Genomic DNA, 19940 nt, shown 5'->3' with positions numbered 1-19940 from the left:
AAGGCTAATACAATCAAACTGTCATTATTGCAAAGTGTCAACCAGAATCGAGTATTACAAAAAGCCATAATAGTCATACGTCATCGATCCATTAAGGGGTAAATTCAGTGTGCATATGTGGTTTGCAGATGTGACATTCATTGTTCTCTGAATTCTGTTGTTGCAGATTTTAGGTGCGAGTTGTTCGAAGTTTTTAACTTCATTAAAGGATTACTACTGCCGTCTGTTGGTTTTATCACATGGGCAAAGTCCATTGCTAGTGAGCTCCAGATAGAGTTGTCTTGGTTCCTGACCAAAGTATCCTGGCTTGCTCCAGTCAGAACTGTTTTTAAGTGTTTCATGTGAAGAATTAGTCCATTCACATAAATTCTGGCACATTTAAAGTGTGACATGTGGTCAGACAAAATAAAAACAGGTTTCACTTTGGAGTGATTTTTTTTCTAAGGAAATATGTCTGTCTATAAAAATATTATAGATGTTTTTCTATAAGAATATCTCTGTAAGTTCTATAGTGAAGCATATATTGTTTGATTTATGCAATATTAAAATTGTGGTTAATATGGCATGTAAAATAATTAAATATTATGATTCAGAATTATGCCAATAAAGGCATGAACATACCCATGTTGAGTACATATGAGTACATTTAATATTGTGTAGATGTATAATTCTTTCTCTCATTGTCTGTTGTATTTATCACACTTCTTGTGATATTAAGTTATGGGATGACTTGATCCTGCTTCTGAAATGGTGATTGTTCGTTTGTGCAGCTCATTTTGTTTTCAGTGCTGAACAATAAAATGTTCAATAATAATAATAAAAACCAAATCTTAAAAAAAAAAAAAGTGTTATGTTTTAATTAACTTTAAATAAATGATTTAGCTGAATCATCACCAACTTGTAATTTGATTCACAACAAACATACAAACAAGCCTACATTAAACACATTGGAGAAGCTACAGATCAAAACTATGCTTTATTTGCATTTGAAATACAAGCCATAAGCCATGGGTGTCAACCATGTCATGTTTCTAGCATATAGAAGTCGGTGCAAAATATCCCAGCTTTCAATATTCAATAATAATAATGAATCATTACATTTATATAACGCTTTTCTTGGCACACAAAGCGCTTTACATAGAAGGGGGAATCTCCTCAACCACCACCAATGTGCATCATCAACTTGGATGATGCGACGGCAGCCATATTGCGCCAGAACGCCCACCACACACCAGCTTATTTTTTAAGGGATATTTAATAACCAGAGACAGGACCTCGTTTAATGTCTCATTCAAAGGACTGTGCTTTTTGACAGTATAGTGTCCCCATCACTATACTGGGGCGTTAGGACCCACACAGACCACAGGGTGAGCACCCCCTGCTGGCCTCACTAACACCTCTTCCAGCAGCAACCTGGTTTTCCCAGGAGGTCTCCCATCCAGGTACTAACCAGGCTCAACCCTGCTTAGCTTCAGTGGGCAACCAGTCTTGGGCTACAGGGTGATATAGCAATACAGTGAATCCAAATTTAACACTCCCAAATGATTCAAATGATAAATCATTCATATTCCCACTGAGAATAATATTCCTGTTTAAAACTCCTTTGACACATTTAGAGCGCGTATAAACAGTGTCTAATTTTAGTAACATTACAGGCGTCTTCAGGAAACAAAACAACAATTAGAAAGTAAAAATATACAGTTCTAAAGAGGTTTGCATCACAACCACTGCTTAAACATGATGGAAAAAAGTAGTTACATTATGTAATTTCAAAATAAATTTTCCTTGACTAAATAATAAATATACACATTGCAATTTAGATTTTATTCTTTCCTAAGGTTTTCAGACATTACTGACCTTGTTTTAATAAGACTAATACAGCAGTCTACATGTCAATGCACAACTGAATGAACATAATTTAACAGGGAAAAATAATAAATCTTTACTGCAGAAAAAGGAAATATACCATATCTATAATATATTTGGTAACACTCTTGTAAACATTTCAGCTTCCAAAGTAACAAAATCTCAACAAAATCAAAATCTAAATCAATTATCTATGAAAAATGGCTGCCATTTTCATTTTCATTACTTTGAATATGAAATGAACTATGAAATGAAGTAAAATTATGAACCATTCAAATACATTACATCAGCAAAACCTCAGATGTATCAAGTTTACAGCAAAGTTTTCCTGAACGTCATGTGCTTGAGCGCTTATCAAAGTCGTAAATAGAGATAGATATAACTCATGATGACATTACATATTACCACTCCTACAGCTATTTTTCTTTTCCATACTTATTAGTTTCTCAAGAACATCACTGATACTAGAGCATGTAATCACTTGAGCATGACTCACACAAAAGCTGTTTGTCACAACCGTTCAAATCATTGTTGAGTCATCAAATGGGACTTGATGTCATGAAACTGAGCCTAAGTCAGCAAAAGATCAGGTGATGATTAGGTCATGAAGGGAGGGGAAGCTACTATTGTACTGAAACGAGAAAGACTTGGAAGAGAGGAATAAAATAATCCTATTAGGATGGTCATATTATTCTAGGCAAAGTTAATCTCTTTATGTGCCACCATAAAGTGATTTTTTTTCACACACAAACAAAAGATGCATAAAAACTAAGATATCTCTACAGAAAAGTGAGAGAACATTTAATAAAACATAAAACATCTGATAATCAGCATATGCAAAAAAAGAAAAAAAGAAAATAAAGAATGGTTTCTTAATCCAGTGCTTTGAAACATTGTACTGTCATTTCATAAACAAACCCAATAACACGTATGGAATACTTAAAATAATAAGATATCAATGGCACATTCTTCCACAATCTACTTTAGATTAAAGCAGTGCAAATTTGTTTCACAAAAGAAATAACAAAAAAGAAGAACCCAAGCAAAATTATTGCACAGCTTAACTTATACAACTCAAACACTCGACTTTCTGCAGCGAGTTGTATATTCACAGGCCTATGGCACTCACGATCAGTGAAAGACATTCATGTCTAAGCAGCTTTGGTTGCAACATTCTCCATTGGACTAAATTTTCCGATTGCCTGTGCTCTGCTTACAGCTAAATATGATTCCATGTTGGACTAATAACGGCTAAAACCTTAGCCACTTCCGGGTAACACTCCCTGTGAGTAAAAATGTACAACAAAAAGATTTTTCAACAGAGACAGACCTCTTGTGAACAGTTTAAGTAGAGGGGGCTGCCTAATGCTTGAAAGAGAAAGAGGCTTTAAAACTCATGAATAACCACTGCAGATGTTATTACTAGAGTAGCACATGCACATTATGTACGTTTACGACTATGACATCATACACTTATCACATCAGGGTTTCTTCTGTTCATGCTGTGCTACTTTCTGGGGTAGAAATAGCACAGAAAGAGCGATTATATCCTTGCTAAGACTCTGACACGGTTTCCTGTGTGTTGCTAGCGGTGTCATTGTGATCGGCTGAGGGTTCTTCAGTCTCTGAGGTGCTGGAGTCGTCATCATCTGTTTGTTCTGCACTGTGGTACAGCATGAGAGCCTGGGTCTTATGGGTAATGGTGATGGTGCATGGACCCTGCGCCCACGGCTCTCCATCCACCTGCATTGGCATCCGAGAACTCTTCAATACCAGCTACCACAAAGAAGAAAAAGGATAATCATGTTTTCATCTTTCTGTTTGTTGTTGGACAGTATAGGTGTATATGACACAGAATGACTAACAGTGCGTGTGTCCACTGGCACAGAACGAGCAGAGCAGGTGTTTTCAATTAATTCCTATGGGTGTTAAGCAACACGTTTGTGCGGAGGCTTGTGGGATTGACAGCAGACCAGAGAAAGCATTGAGAGCTTCCGAGAGCATAAAAAAATAAGTTGAGAAAGGCTCAACTGCAAATGAGGAGTGGACAATGTCGGACGGCAGCAAATAGCTGTGAGGTTAAGGTAGTTATGTTGCAGTTTGCAGTTGTACATAAAGGGGTTGGACAATGAAACTGAAACACCTGGTTTTAGACCACAATCATTTATTAATATGGTGTAAATTAGTATGGTGTATGGTATTAGTAAATGGTTAGTATGGTCATATCCTTTTATGACCAATACAGCATAAATTCGTCTTGGGAATTACAGATAGAACAAGTCCTTCACAGTGGCCAGAGGGAGTTTAAGCCATTCTTCTTCCAGAACAGTATCAAGGTCACTATGTGATGCTGGTGGAGGAAAACGTTTTCCAACTTGCTCCTCCAAAATGGCTCAAAAATATTTAGATCTGGTGACTGTGCATGCCATGGGAGATGTTCAATTGCACTTTCATGTTCATAAAACCACAAGGCTTGCTGTGTGTATTGGTCCATAATCGTGCTGATACACGGCACCCCCTTCAGGGTATAATGTTTGAACCAAAGTGCACATGGTCCTCCAGAATGGTTTGGTAGTCCTTGGCAGTGGTGCCCATAAGGCACAGTAGGGAATGCCATGATATTGCAGCCCAAACCATCACTGATCATGCTTCAACCCCATGCTTCACTCTAGGCAGTAAGGCAGGTGTTAAGGCTCTTTGGGGCTTCTCCACACCGTCCCAAGGATTTGGGAAAGACAGTGAAGGTGGACTCATCAGACAACAATACATGTTTCACATTGTCCCAAGATTTGCACTGTTGGCACCAATGAAACATTTGGCATTGGCACAGGTGACTGACTCTCCTGTTTTGGTGGAAACAGAGTCGAGATACGCATTTAATTCTGCAGTCTGACACTCTGCTCTTATTGATGGAATATAAAATCAGTGAAGCTTGGCCACCAGACCAAGCATATATAGGCATGAAACTTCCAACAATATCTTGGCCAGTGTTTCTGTTTCATTGTCCAACCCCTGTATATGATACATTTTGAAGTTTGGATGCTTTCATTGTGAATAGACTGGCTGTTAACAAAAGTTTATTAAATTGACACCATTTGTTTTGTTTTTTTCAGGCAAACAAAACTTGTATCTTTCTAACTGTAATTGTGTGTATATATGATGGTTATATTTGCCATGTACTGAAACCAAACATAGATTAAACACACTTGCTACAGACTCCCCAAAGGCGTTGTAGCAGTTTGAGTGGCCCTGAGTGGAGTTTTGCCGTTGAAGTGTACACGTCCACTTAAGCAACATTAAGAGTATGCTGTATGAGTAAAGAACATTTTTATGGTCTCACCCGTACAGTATGTGCCTGTCCCAGCCTCACAGGATTGGCCAGTTTCACCTGGATCTGTGCACAGTGGAATGAGCCATATACCCCCACCACCTCCAATAAGCCATCATCCACACTGAAGAAAGAAAAATTAAGAAAATATTAAACCAGCAGTTTCAAATATCATCCTACTGTGATCCAGATCTATGAAGTTTCATTTAATTTTAGCCTATGTTCACAAAGTCAAACTATGAGTCTCTAAAGTGTACAATACAGTGACGTCTGGATTCTCACCGTGTTGGAGGATAAGGCTCATCTCCCATTCCCTCCCACAGTCTACATCCACCACCCCAGTAGCCGATATTACACACTATTATCCCCTCCAGATTGGGCAAAGTCACTTGCTCTCCATCCAGCTCCAGCTAAAGAGACACAATTAAGTTTTAACAAGCATTATAATTGTAATTATGCAGTACTATATGTAAAGATAAAACACAGTGTCATCTATTAGAAACACGATTTAGTTCAGTAAATGCAAGACTTCACCAATAATTTAGTTAAAGCCCTAAATGTTTTCTGTTTCACTTGGATGTACATCACAATATCGAGGAAAAGATATATGTTGCTACTTCTATTTCATTGCAACTTTAAAAATGCACTTTTGGTCTGAGATGTGGTCTAGTGGTTATAGCACATTAATGCAGAGTCACATATTCTCAACAATTGTATTTTGCTTTCACCTTCATAGCTGACAAACCACCCACCATGGATATTATTACAGTTGAAGCATGTAGTTTTTTCAGTATTAAAACAATTTCTCCTATTTCTGATCAATGTGCGGAGCAGATGTGGCTACAAGTAAGCCATTCATATATAAGAGTGTAAACACTGATGCTTTCAAAACTGTTTAGTCCACTCGTGTCAATTTCTGTCTAACGGCATTTAGGTAAGTAACTTAAGTAACTTTTTTTGTATGAACAATGGTAGATAGGGGAATGTTTGGAGAACCTGTTTAGAAAGTCATTATGTTTACAATCCCATTTGGTTCTGCTGTGGCACAGAAATAACCTGCAGCTTTAAAGAAAATTCTGTTCTCAAATAAGCACCAGGAATCAGTAACACATTAACAATATAGAGCTTGATAAAGTTTGCTAGAAATAGATTCTTAGTATTTGTAAAGAGTCTAATAATTATCCCAGTCTATTATCACACTTCAATAGAGTTTGTATCATGTTTTAATCGAGTTTGAAATGGTTATTCATCATTACAGCATTATTTAAGACACAACAGTGACCCAGTCCAAAATGGTACCCTAAAAACTTGCAGCCTTCCTACGAGTCCGCACTTTCGTGACGTAACGCTGCTTTGACTGTCGGGAAAGAAGTCTGCCTTGGAGCTTGCTTCAGTGCGGGCTCGGCAAAAGTGCGCATTGAGGGCGCATATCAACCGCAAAGGGGGGCGCTCGTGAGCACCCTTCTGAAACCTAAAATGACAAATGGGACACCCTATGGTCTTGTGGACTTAACGGACACGCACACGCAGCAGCCATTGTTAGTCCACAAGATCTTAAGTACATATGAAGTGTGCCATTTGGGACAGGGCCAGTAAGGTAGTAGGAAGTCAATGTCAAGGCTACAGTCTTCCAGAGAAAATGCTAATCATTATGATGACAATAATAAAGGCAACCATCAAATAACACTTTGCCTAAAAAACTTTTCTCTGCGAGCAAGTTAAAATGTTTACCTCAATCTTCTTATCCAGATCTTTACATTCTTGCACTAAACAATCTTTGGTACCATAGAGGAAGTACACTGCCTATGGGAAAAGACAATTGGTAGTCCTATTAGCCATAAATTTGCAAAGGAAATCTGATTTTAATGAAAATGGAGAACATGGCAGTGCATTAATACAGGATAAATTGTGTAGTAAGCCTACTAATAAGACATTAGTATTATTAACTAATATGTGTATGTTTAGCCCCTATTTATATTAGGTGTCTTTAACTACTATGTACTGGTGTTAAAACATCACAAATGTTTGGTATAATGCACTTACTGTGTTCATGTTATATTGCAAAGCACCTTTGCTGCTATTGAGGTGAGATATGGTTAATGTTAGGGACAGGTTTGGTGGTATGGTTTTGTTTAAGGCTAGGTTAAAGGGTAGGGGAAGGGTTTACATTATATGCATGTACACAAGTGCATTGTATCAAAAATTAATTTAAATGTTAGTACATAATAGTTTAAAACGGTTAATATAAATCATTATATAAAATCGTTTTTTTTTTATAATTGTGGATGTATAATCCAAATACAGAATCATAACATTTTCTCAGTTCCTTTTCTAAGTGGAACTTCAAAGCTGTGTCTTGGTGTTGATGCTAAGGGGAATGCCATCAGCGTGACCAGTGTCTGAGCATGTGTAAACAAACATCAATACATTTTTGGCAGATGGCAGTCTATGATGTCACACGTGGAAAGCCAGAGAGTATAAAAGGGTGCCTGGGTTACCAGCTTTTTTGTTCTCAAGAGCTGTTTGTTTGCAAGCGCGTGAAGTAAACAATAGAGAGCAGCGAGACAGTGTGTTCCTCCGTGCAGGCGTTATCCTACACCTGAGGACTTACATGAGCTCTGCGTCATCTGACTTGGAGCGGGGCACATGTGTTCAGCGCTGGGTGGGAGGTTGGGGGGGGGTACTCTGGGTTCGGGCTGAATTCCGAGCTCGAAGCCCTCCCCCCGGACAGCATGCCAAATACGCATTAAACTTTACTCCCTCTAATTGTATATAAGTGTGAACTCGTGAACTTCAGTAAAAGCTCCAACTTTACTATCAAATCTATGCCAGACCACCTTAAAGGGATAGTTCACTTTGAAATTAATTTTTGGTATGTTTTAGCTTACCTCAAGGGCATCCAAGATGTAGGTGTCTTTGTTTCCGCAGTAGTTTCAATTTTGATATTTTTAGGTCAAACCGTTCTTGTCTGTCAGTCATATAATGCAGGTCTATGGTCACCACCTCAAAGAGCATGCACAGAGAAGTCCAAATTAAACATGATTTAATGACTCGTAAATGTAAGTACACATTGATGGCCTAAGACACGAAACGAGCGGTTTGTGTGAGAAAACGAACAGTATTTATATCGTTTTTACCTCTTGTAACCACAGCCACGTCCAAGTGATCTGAGGGCGCGGGCGCTTCCGTCTGCGCAAGCGCCGGAAAGCGCCGGAAGTGATCTCTCGCGCGTGTACGAAAAAAATTCAACGTTGTCTGTTGATATATCAAAATCGTCTTCCATTGCGATTTCCTGTATATCTAAATATGTTTAGATCTTCACAGTGAAAGGTAACACTTCCGAAATCTGTGTAAACAATGAGTGACGTACACGCGCGAGAGATCACTTCCGGCGCTTGCGCAGACCGAAGCGCCCGCGTCCTCAGATCACTTGGACGTGGCTGTGGTTACAAGAGGTAAAAACGATATAAATACTGTTCGTTTTCTCAAACAAACCGCTCGTTTTGTGTCTTAGGCCATCAATGTGTACTTACATTTACGAGTCATTAAATCATGTTTAATTTGGACTTCTCTGTGCATGCTCTTTGAGGTGGTGACCATAGACCTGCATTATATGACTGACAGACAAAAACGGTTTGACCTAAAAATATCAAAATTGAAAACATACCAAAAATTAATTTCAAAGTGAACTATCCCTTTAAGGCTTGTAGGCAAAGCATATGCGGCAGCGGGTCAGGCTGGTGGTGTCCTACACACCATGGAGACGGTTTTAAATTTGTCTTCGTGTCAACGTCACAGGATGTAATGTTTTCTTGAACTATAATACATCGATGACTCATCTGTGTTTCATAATTATTCATGAGACTGCATGTCCTTATCCTATGAGAAGACGCCTGCTTAATTATTCATGACAGCACACATTGATTTCCTATTACAGGTGCTTCAAACAGTGAGATCGCAAACAGTAAGTGAGAGATGCATTAATCAATCAAAAACGAGTGTTTGCTTTTGCTTTGTAAGAGTTTCTGCATCCCATAAGTTCTCTTCAATAGATTCTGAGTCTTCAACACAAATGCAATTCATCAACAGTGTAACCGGACTTTACAGCCCTTTAAAAGATCAAATGGTTTATAAAAACGCAGCAAAATAAGTCTCAAAAGTTATCAAAGATGCAACAGGGTGTTCATATATATTTTCAAATGCAGAGAACAAATGCGAATGGCTGTGCATTTATTTGAGTATCAAATTACCATTGTCACATGCTATGTACTGTATGCATTATGGTTTTGTAAGCTCACTATAAATTACACTGTGTATATTGTGTTGATTCTAATGGTAATTTGCAGCGTGCATTAGTGGGAAACTTTGATACTTTTAATGAGAGTGAAATAAAACTGTCTGAATCAGATGCCGTTGCTATGTTGTCAGTCTTTCCCCTCCACTCCGCAGCTCACCACGCCCACTTTTGTAGCATTTTTCAAAACTGGTGAGAACTGACTGCTGCTATAATAGGGGGTTAATGACCCTTTAAAGTGCCGACATCAGGCTTTGTCTTGGACTGATGATTCAAGTGGTGCATGTCGCACCACTTGTAAACTTGATATGGTCATTGGAAAATGCTTGGTGTTAGCACTGCTGAGAGTAACTGCTTGAGAAAGACAGTTGCTGTGAGATGATGCAACCACTCTTTGATTTAAGTTGCCTTTGTCATGTTTACTGGAGGTTTCAGTAGTAATAATTATTGGATTATCAATCGGACATAATGATTAAGTAAAATAATGATTAAGTAATTTCTACTATCATCTCAGATAAGTAATGATAAAGAATAACCGAAGGGGTTGTAAGGTTCACCGTGACCACCTCCTATAAAATCACTATCAGATGCGTAGCGTTACGCATCTGATAGTGATTTTATAGGAGGTGGTCACGGTGAACCTTACAACCCCTTCGGTTATTCTTTATCATTACTTATCTGAGATGATAGTAGAAATTACTTAATCATTATTTTGATTCTCTCTCCAGTACTTCTAGAGGGCTATATTAGTCGACTGTGAACTAAAAAAAAGGTCCATATGCACTTTTGGGATGATGTGAACTATCTCACATCCTTCTAGGACTTGTGGTTGTTAACAACTGTTGCTAAGAAAGCACGGGAATAACGCAGATTGTTCAGTCTTTTTTTGGAAAAATAATAAGGAAAAGAGAGGTTGGTAGCTGATTCTCTCGGTCTCCTGTATCGCGCACTGATGTTCAGATTTTGTAAATATAGTGCAAATATTACTGTCATGCGATGCAGACTTTTTCACGGTGTTATTGGTAGGTTGCATGTCCGAGGACATCCCGTCCTCTTCACTTGGTAGGAGAGTGGACTGCCACAATGGAGATGAATCAGTCATCCCTCTGTTGCTGCCCAGGTCAACTATTCTGCTTAACTTTCTGGAGGCTCTTGCAAGGGCAGAGCAAATGACGAAGATAGTACCCTCTCTTTTTTTCCTCTTGCATAAGTCACATAGAATGTGCCCTTGGATGTTGACGCATTCTTCTGACTCCAGCTAGATCCTTAGTCACTTAAGTGCTATACTCGCTCTGTTTGTGCATACTCACACTGAGGCAGGCATTCTTCTGCATTGAGTAGCAGGTATTGCGTTCCCCATAGCGTCAACACCAAGACTATTGAAGTTCCACTTTGAAAGGGAACATCTCAGGTTGCGAATGCATCCCAGGTTCCCTGAGAAGGGGAATGAGATGCTGTGTATTGTTTCCATGCTTCAGGGCATGCCTGCATGTCTACTTCAGACAAAAGAGTTGATGACATGTAAACGTCATAGACTGCCATCTGCCAATGATTATTGCTGTTTGTTTACACATGCCCAGACACCAGTCACACAGACGTCGTTCCCCATTGCGTCAACACCAATACTTGTCTTGTTCCCCTTCTCATGGAACCCAGTTGCATTCGCAATCTAAGATATTATATAGAGGGAAGAAGAGCAACAAATTCTTACATATATAAACATATTTACACCGAAATATGTAGTTTATCTCAATAAACATATAAAAATACTCTTATACGCTATTTGGATTTCATTTTCCTGTGAAATGAGATGCCTCACACCTTATTGATGATTCGGCTGGAGAAAAAGGAGGGTGTTTTCTCTCTGTGTGCATGGAAGTTCAGCGCCATGAGAGCATCAGGACCCACTGAGAAATAATTATTCATGGCCAACACCTGGCGAGAAAACAGCCTTGAGCTAAAATCACAATCTCATTTCTTAAAGGGGTCATCGGATGCCCATTTTCCACAAGTTGGTATGATTCTTTAGGGTCTTCATGTAAAGTTTGTAACATACTTTGGTTAAAATTCCTCAAACAGCTGTTCACAGCGACCCATTTCGGTGTATGTCTCTTTAAATGATAATGAGCAACTGCTCACCACACCCATCTCTTCCATGGGGTGAGTTGACAAGACACAAAGTGCTGCCTTGGCAACCTGCCTTGGGGAACAGTATACAAATGGCTAAGGGCGGAAATATGCTAATACGGGACAGTCTGTCTGCGGTCGTGGGCGGAGCATGAGCAATATGACATCATATTGCTCAGAAAATCCAAACGGCTTGATTATTGAGAGTGTTTAGACTTTTTGAGGATTTAAAAAAAAAAGGAGTGAATGGATTTTTTTCATTGTAAGGTGGTTGTCTCCACACACTGTAAAGTGAATTTTGCATCCGATGACCCCTTTAACCACTTAATGAATCAAAAGCACCATGATTGATTTGACAAATACTATTAAATTAATACAGAGGTATTTCATGGAATTTTATGCTAATAAATTAGTTTTTATGTCAGTTTAAATTAGTTTAACATAATTTATTGCGCACTCTGAAGAACTATAATGTCCTGCTGGTTGTTCACAAACTGTATACTGACCTTTGGCTTACGAAAATAGTTTCCTTTGGAGGCAACTTGAACTTTCCACCTGAAACATTCAAAGCAGGAATGCAAAATAAATTGAAGAATAACTAAATCCAACCTTCATAATACAAGACTTTACAGCACAGCCAGGGTCTCACCTGTCCATCTTGACTACTTCAGCCTCTAGAACATTCCTGAGCACCTGTTCTACTGAGATCTCACCAGCGTATCCTGCTCCCCATCCCAAAGAGTTTGATAAATCATTGCCTGTGCCCAATGGCAGGATGGTCACAAAAGGGATAAACTGATCTTGACCCTATGTAGAATAAGAGAACAACAAACACAGGCAATATTTTAAACCCAAAAAACAACAAATGACTTCTTTTTTTAATGAAATAACACCACAAATTTGAAAATAATGCATATATAATGACATTACACATCCTACTAGCCAGGCCACATAAATATACAGTATTTATATATTACAGCACTAAAACACATGAAGAAATAAAAATGCGTAGCTTACATTCACAACTGATTTTAATCTAATGTATCCACTCAACTATTTAGCTTATACAGCTCTCACCTTCAGCTTCATGGTATCAATGGCATCCAGAACCCACCCCACTGTGCCGTCTCCCCCACACACCAGAACACGCACGCTGCCGGGGGGCAAAAGAGTACACAGCTGCAGGGCTTTAGAGGGGGGCAGCTCAGACAGATCAAACACCTAGGAGAAACAAATAAATTTGATTATCCTTCAAAAATATATATACATATAAAAAGAGACCGAATACATGGAAACAGGAAAACACTGGCCAAGTGTGTGAATGTGAGCACAGAGTCAACTTCTACCTGTACAGGGTTCAGAAGGGTACGAAATTCTCCCAGTAGAACCTCCCCCATGTTGTTGCCACTTCTTGTGTTTGCCAAGATCAATACCGGAGTCCAGCCACACCCGCACAATGCAGCAATCTACGTGCATACAAATAAACAATTAAACAGTCAATTAGGTTCATTTAATTACATTCATCCAGTGGACTGTGCATGAATTTATCATTTCACTACTGATGCTGAGGCGAATTTTCTTGCTTTGTGTGATGGCCCAAGCCACACAGGATGAATAACCAGCAAGGGTAATACAGCACACAAGCCATGTTTTAAGTACACAGGTTAAGTTATTTTTGCAGTTAGCCACACCCCAAACAATTCATGATTTATCACATTTCAGGTATAATATACGTTTATTTGCTTTAGCCATACACTGTTTAAATGGAGTGCATACATTTTCAAATTGTAGGGTTATGTAAACATTTTCTGTTCTATTAATCATTGTTTCCATGTTGGAGAGAGGTCTGTCCTGGGGGAAGAAAGGCATGGCCAAGGGTGGAGGAGAGATATCCTGTGACCTGCCAATTAAGCCATACCATGTGCTGCCATGTTGGAGGGGGATTTTGGGTTTAGTTTGTTTTACTTTGTAGTTGTTTGTATTTGTTGTCCATTTTGTTTTTCCTTTGTGTAAATTGGTTTGGCCAAGCCACTATATATGTTCCCTTGTGTCTCATTCATTTAGGTCAGTTTGTTCAGTTCATATCCTGTTTTGTTGTATGCTGTTTTGAATATAGTTATATTTTGTTGACCTCTTTAATAGGCCTAGTTGTTAACTTTTTGGTTTCTATTGTTTAGTATTTTTGGGGTAAATAAAAAAAAAAAATTCAACAAGAAACTCCTTTTTTCCTCATTGCCGGACTACTTGGTCCGTGACAATTGGTGGCAGCGGTTGGATTATCCAGTTGAGGAAGTTTTTTTTTTTTTTTTTTTTGCTGATCCCCCTACACTGAAGAAAGACGATAAAGGGAAAAGGTGGGAAAAGACTTGGTGGGTCTACAGTGGCCCAGGAGAAGCAAGCCAGTGAAGAGGAAGAAGGTGGAGCCTCAGGAGGGGCTGAGGACACAGAGGGTAAGGAGCCAACTCTGTCTGACTTGATGGCCATTTTTCAGGTGCATATGGGGCAGCAAGATGCTCGAGAGGCAAAGCAGAATGAGTTAACTGCAAGACAAGAACAACGTTTTAAAGCTCTTCAACACCAGTTTCAGCTTTTGCAGTTAGAAGTTCAGGCCCGAACATCTGTGGCGCCAAATTCTTATTTCAGAGGACTCTGATTCCTCAGAGAGGGAGGTTCAATGATCCACTATGCACCCTCTGCCAGACCAAGCTGAGCCCATGGTGATCACTCAAACAGGGGCCTCTGTAGGTCAGTCTTGCTCACAACATAAGCCCAGGTTGGACAAATTAACCGATAATGATGACATTGAACATTTCCTCATTACATTTGAACGCATTGCTGTAGCATGCAGGTGGCAGAAAGCTGATTGGATTTTTAGGTTAATTCCATTACTAACTGGCAAAGCTAGAAGTACATATGTGCATATGGACATTGATGACTCCCTTGACTATGATCAGGTAAAATCAGCCATTCTAGCTAAATATGACATTAACCCTGAGACCTACAGGCAGAGATTCCGGTCCCAAGAGGTGGACCTAGAGCCCCAAGGAGTTGTATGCAAGGCTCAAGGAGCTTTATGGAAAGTGGATCCAGCCTAAAGGTAAAACCATCCAGGAAATTGGTGAAGTGATAATACTAGAACAGTATCTGAGAATGTTGTCTCCTGAGCTGCAGGTCTGGGTCCGAGAGCACGACCCAGATTCAGCCATGGAGGCTGCTAAGACTGGCTGAGGTTTTTGTGGCTGCCCGAAAGAAGGGACAACCATGGAGCTACAACTCATGGAGAACTGCGAAGGACAATCGCAAACCAACGTCCCATCCAGGCACCGGGGTGGGTAAGTTTCCCATGATGGAAAGCCAGCCAGCTAACGGACCAGTTAAATCCTTAGGGAGGAAGCCAATCTGCTATCTTTGTGGAGTAGAAGGCCATACGAAACCTATGTGCCCAAAAAACTCGGTTAATATGACTCAGATGTGCTTTGTACCGCGAACTCAGGAGGAACCTGAGTTCAAGAAGGTCTATTAAAATGAAAAATATTGAAGTTAATGGGATAATGCTCAAGGCTCTGCTTGATTCCGGAAGTGATCAGACTCTTGTGCACAGGAGGTTTGTACCTCCCAATATAATTAGCATGGAAGACACCATACCTATCTGTTGTGTACATGGGGATGAAAAGAACTATTCAACAGCTGACATGTACATAAAGGTAGATGGGCAAACTTACCTGTTGAATATTGGGGTTGTCGATAGCTTACCTTTTCCTGCTGTGCTAGGGAGAGACCTTCCAGGGCTGTTTGATTTGATGGAGTCAGACCAACGCCGAAAATGTAATGCAGTTATTACCAGAGCACAGGCAACGAAATCCAATGACTACTCTGAGACTATGTACCCTGCCTTTCTACAATGAGGAGTTGGAGACAGCACCCGGGAAGTCTCGGAAAACTCGCAGACAGAGACGGCAGGAGAAGTTCCAACATACAGTGGTGAAACCACCAACCCATCCTGAACCTGAGTTACCCTTAGGATTTCAAATGCCAGAGAACCTAATCGAAATGCAGAAAGCTGATCCATCTTTAGTGTCTTTCTTTCAGAAAGCCGAGGGGAAGGAGCCAGGAGCTGGGCAAGACTCCAACAGAGATGAGTAAATTCTGCAAAATGGAATGCCATACCGTCAACAGGGGTCAGTGTTGCAGTTAGTGGCTCCCCAAGTGACTAGACATACCATACTCACCATGGGGCACTCTGTTCCCTGGGCTGGGGGGGGGGGGGGGGGGGGGGGGTGTGTGTGTGTGATGGCCCAAGCCACACATGGTTGAATAACCAGCAAGGGTAATACAGCACACAAGCCATGTTTTAAGTACACAGGTTAAGTTATTTTTGCAGTTAGCCACACCCCAAGCAATTCATGATTTATCACATAGTTTATCTCAGGTATACGTTTATTTGCTTTAGCCATACACTGTTTAAATGGAGTGCACACATTTTCACATTGTAGGGTTATGTAAACATTTTCTGTTCTATTAATCATTGTTTCTTTGTTACCATGTTGGAGAGAGGTCTGTCCTGGGGGAAGAAAGGTGTGGCCAAGGGTGGAGGACTGTGATATCCTGTGACCTGCCAATTAAGCCATACCATGTGCTGCCATGTTGGAGGGGGATTTTGGGTTTAGTTTGTTTTACTTTGTAGTTGTTTGTATTTGTTGTCCATTTTGTTTTTCCTTTGTGTAAATTGGTTTGGCCAAGCCACTATATATGTTCCCTTGTGTCTCATTCAGTTAGGTCAGTTTGTTCAGTTCATATCCTGTTTTGTTGTATGCTGTTTTGAGTATAGTTATATTTTGTTGACCTCTTTTATAGGCCTAGTTGTTAACTTTTTGGTTTCTATTGTTTAATATTTTTGTGGTAAAAAAAAAAAAAAACATTATTCTACAAGAAACTCCTGTTTTCCTCATTGCCGGACTACTTGGTCCGTGACACTTTGGTTCTCTTTTTCACAAATTGTAACTTTTCAAAAGACTTAGTACTCAGTTTGTAATTGAATCAAAAGTGTAGTTTTTAAAAAGTTTATGCATATTTTATTTTGGCATATAATAAGCGTTTCATATAAGAAATACTTTTCATGTCAAGTAAAAGCTTTTGTGGCTTTTTGCAAACGAGACGCTGCACTGAATATAGGAAGTGAATGCAGGGTCTTGTGATGCATTTTTTCAAAAGTAGAACTTCATTTAACTTGATGCAGCGATTATACACAATATGCTGAAAAAGCAACGAGACTGTACAAAACGTCAAAGACGTCCATCTTAAACATTCTTCCATAGAAAAGTACATAAGCCAGAAATTCATACTGCAATATACAGTATGCCTTTTTGAAATTCTCAGTATGAACACACTACTTCCACAACTTATGTGTTCTACTCTCAGAATCAGCTGAAAATTTCATAATTATCTGATTCTTATATTTTAATTAATCACACCTTTTGATTACACATTGAATGACATTATAGGAACAATGGAAGATTTTGAAAGAATGGGTGGCTGTTTTACAAGTACATTTTCATTAAATCTACCACTACATGTAAAATAGTACCAGAGATTATTAAAAAGAGTATAAATTTAAAAAAGTACCACTTTGGTCATTCAATCAGATTTATTTAGGGTGTAAAAATGAGAGAAGATCTGTGTTATAGGCAAGGCAAGGCAAGTTTATTTATATAGCACATTTCATACACAATGGTAATTCAAGTTATGCCAATTAAAAATGTTTAAATCTTAAAAGGGTCATGAAACTACATTTGAATTATTTTTGTATGACATATATGACTATGCGCCAGGGAAACAAGCACACAGCCGTCTTCAGAATTTTGTATTTGAACTTCTGTTTTTGCAGTAGCTCTGTATATTTCTATGGTATCGCTGCTGAAGAGTAATTAGCAGGTGAAGTGAATTTACTCATTATAGAGTTAGAAAACGTTATCATGAGCATTGTAATGTTTGAAGTGGAAGTCATAATAAATGTCAGTAGACCAGGAAGATTTTAAAACGAGCGGTTCATTCATAAATTCATAAGATCTTACCTTTAAGCTGTGGAAATACAAACCGGAAGACAGAACAGACTAACAAGGAAGTTTTGAGTTCTGAAACTTACAGTATGTTTTTATAGCACAATGATGTCTTGTATGTCAAAAGATCAAGGGAAATTTGATGAACCCTTTAAATACACACTAAACAATTGATTGGCAGAGAAACCAGCCTTTGTGCACAGCTAAAACCTTTGAAAAAAGAAAAGAATTTTTTTTCTGTATGACAGATGTTTGTGTTTGTGAATAGCTCCTCACCTTGCTGTACTCATCAGGGTGTCTTCGGCGGAGCTTGTTGACTTGATAGAGGTAATATGGAGGTATGATAACAGAGCGAAACTCTCCAAGATCACACAGATCATCACTCAGACTGGAAAGGCAGTCGTCATGCACTGTTGCCTGACACCATACACACCTATTCCCGAATAAAAGCAGCAAATTTGAGTGAGGGGGCACTTGTAGCTTGTTATAAAACACTGAAATGGATACTTTATTGACTGCAAACCCTCTGAAGAAACATCATAAGATTTCTTATCTTCAACAAGATACAACCTTAGTAAATAAAAAAATAATGGCACAAATTATTTCAAAGTGATTTTAAATTCACAAAAGCTGATCTGACACAAGTTTAGTGCTACTTTTGACACTGAGGATTAAGATGAAAGAAACTGGTCCTAGTTCGCACATTATTGGATTACAGGGATTACTGAATTTTTAATCAAATCGCGCTTTGGAAAGATTAAACACATAAAGAAGGACAGGCTTAAGTTCCAGTTTGTTCTGACAACAGTCAGTGATGCATTTTCAGGTGCTTCAACAAAAATAGATTTCTGTGTGCTCTCTTTTGCTATTGCTCTCCAGGTTATTGCCATCCTTGTTAAGTTAAGTTGCAAAAACACTTGACTTTCCTTCAAGATTTTTTTTGTAAATATTGATAAAACTATGGATGCTGCAGGAAGGTGGGCGTTAGTTCTAATCAAAATAGTTTTTTCTGTTTATGGTTAGAGAAATGTTTAGTTAAAACGTTCAAACCCCTATTAGAAAGCATTGTATTGTTTGCCATTTTGCCCTTGTTCTTCCTCAAGAATTGAGTTGCTTCCCATTTCTTTTCTTTTTTTTACAAAACTGATTTATTAATCCTTGGAAAGTTGCTGACCATCTGAAAGTGCCATGACAGAAAAGAGAACACCTGCAAATATTTACTCTTTCACTATAGTAGACGTGTAAATTTAAGAACTTTTTTTCCAGGTCTATGTTGATTAAATATGAGCCAAATTCTCTTTTACTTATTTATCTCCCATGAATATTCTCCAAAACAAGGTTAGCCAATTAGTTTTTGTCCAAAGTTGTGTTAGAATTTTTAATATCTCTGACACCATATAAGACCACTGTTTTGAATCCTGATGTAGCCTATTTTACACCAAGAGGATAATGTGTGCTTCTCTGTGACTTTAATTAAAATACTCAACTAAGTAGGCCTACCTATAGTCGCAGAGTTTAGGTTGAGTCCCGCACTGCTGTTTGCACTCGGCACAGTAGCTGGCGAGGGGCACATTTCCTCTGACCCACTGGTGGCAGAACCTCCCATCGGTCTTACTCTGGGTCATGATCTCCTTGCATGAGAGGATGCGATCTGCTCTGTGTATGCACTGCTCATCCGCACATATGCCGCAGCAGTCACAGAACGCCCCCTGCAGGATGGGCTGAGAGCACACGCAACAGTAGGTGGGCTTGTTGAAGAGGTCCGTGTAGTGCCAGCCGTGTTTGCCCTTTCGGAACAGATCTTTCAGCTGAACTTTGCGTTTGGGACGCTGGAAGCTGCACCACAGTGTGATGAACACTGGGACCAGAACAGCAACAACGGTCCAGAGGAGCAAAGTCCATTCCTCCCGTAGCTCCTTAGTGCTATCCTCCATAGCCACAATTCTAATTTTACAGGACCTTCGTCACGCACAAGTCAGGCCAGCTGAGAATGTTCAGTAAATTCCAGCGATCGTCATCAGTCATTGTACCGAAGCTATGAGATCCCACAACTATCTTCAATTTATAACCCCATCCGAACAGCACATCATCACATCGACAGGCAATGCAACAAACCTGAGTCACACTGATGTTACAGACCAGCCATCGTAAACATCCCTGCTGTCAAACACTTGGTACAGCAAGACACACTGTAAAGATAAATTACATCCACGTTTATATTCTACGTTTTGTTTTTTTCAAGGGGGGAGATGAGATCCCGTCGTCATCT

The 19940-nt window shown here is 39.3% G+C and overlaps 1 protein-coding gene and 1 long non-coding RNA gene across 2 annotated transcripts; one reads left to right on the top strand and one right to left on the bottom strand.

Moving 5' to 3' along the window:
- The first annotated feature begins 2128 nt into the window (after positions 1–2128).
- LOC130081196 (uncharacterized) lies at positions 2129–8849 on the top strand. Its single transcript, XR_008806703.1, has 2 exons — positions 2129–2200; positions 8039–8849. It is a non-coding gene; the product is annotated as an uncharacterized LOC130081196 (long non-coding RNA).
- Positions 2643–19900, bottom strand: dgke (diacylglycerol kinase, epsilon). Its single transcript, XM_056246165.1, has 11 exons — positions 19172–19900; positions 17948–18104; positions 12962–13081; positions 12693–12836; positions 12265–12422; positions 12122–12170; positions 11310–11423; positions 6926–6997; positions 5477–5604; positions 5207–5318; positions 2643–3642 (listed from the first exon to the last, which is right to left on the bottom strand). The coding sequence occupies exons 1-11, from the start codon at positions 19603–19605 to the stop codon at positions 3421–3423; spliced, it is 1710 nt and encodes a 569-aa protein (XP_056102140.1). The 5' UTR covers positions 19606–19900; the 3' UTR covers positions 2643–3420.
- Between the last annotated feature and the right edge of the window lie 40 nt (positions 19901–19940).

Source organism: Rhinichthys klamathensis, unplaced genomic scaffold (assembly GCF_029890125.1).
Source record: "Rhinichthys klamathensis goyatoka isolate OS25496 unplaced genomic scaffold, OSU_Roscu_1.1 h1tg000036l_1, whole genome shotgun sequence".
Classification (NCBI taxonomy): Eukaryota; Metazoa; Chordata; class Actinopteri; order Cypriniformes; family Leuciscidae; genus Rhinichthys; species Rhinichthys klamathensis.
Note: the sequence above shows the minus strand (reverse complement) of the source record. Positions and strands in the feature narration are given on the sequence as shown.

Coding starts and splice junctions, on each gene's coding strand:
- dgke (XM_056246165.1), bottom strand. CDS start 19,605: ATGGAGGATAGCACTAAGGAGCTACGGGAGGAATGGACTTTGCTCCTC. Junction 6,998..11,309: donor CCAGCCGAATCATCAATAAG/GTGTGAGGCATC, acceptor CTTTTCCCATAG/GCAGTGTACTTCCTCTATGG. Junction 5,319..5,476: donor GAGCCTTATCCTCCAACACG/GTGAGAATCCAG, acceptor TTCTTTCTTCAG/TGTGGATGATGGCTTATTGG.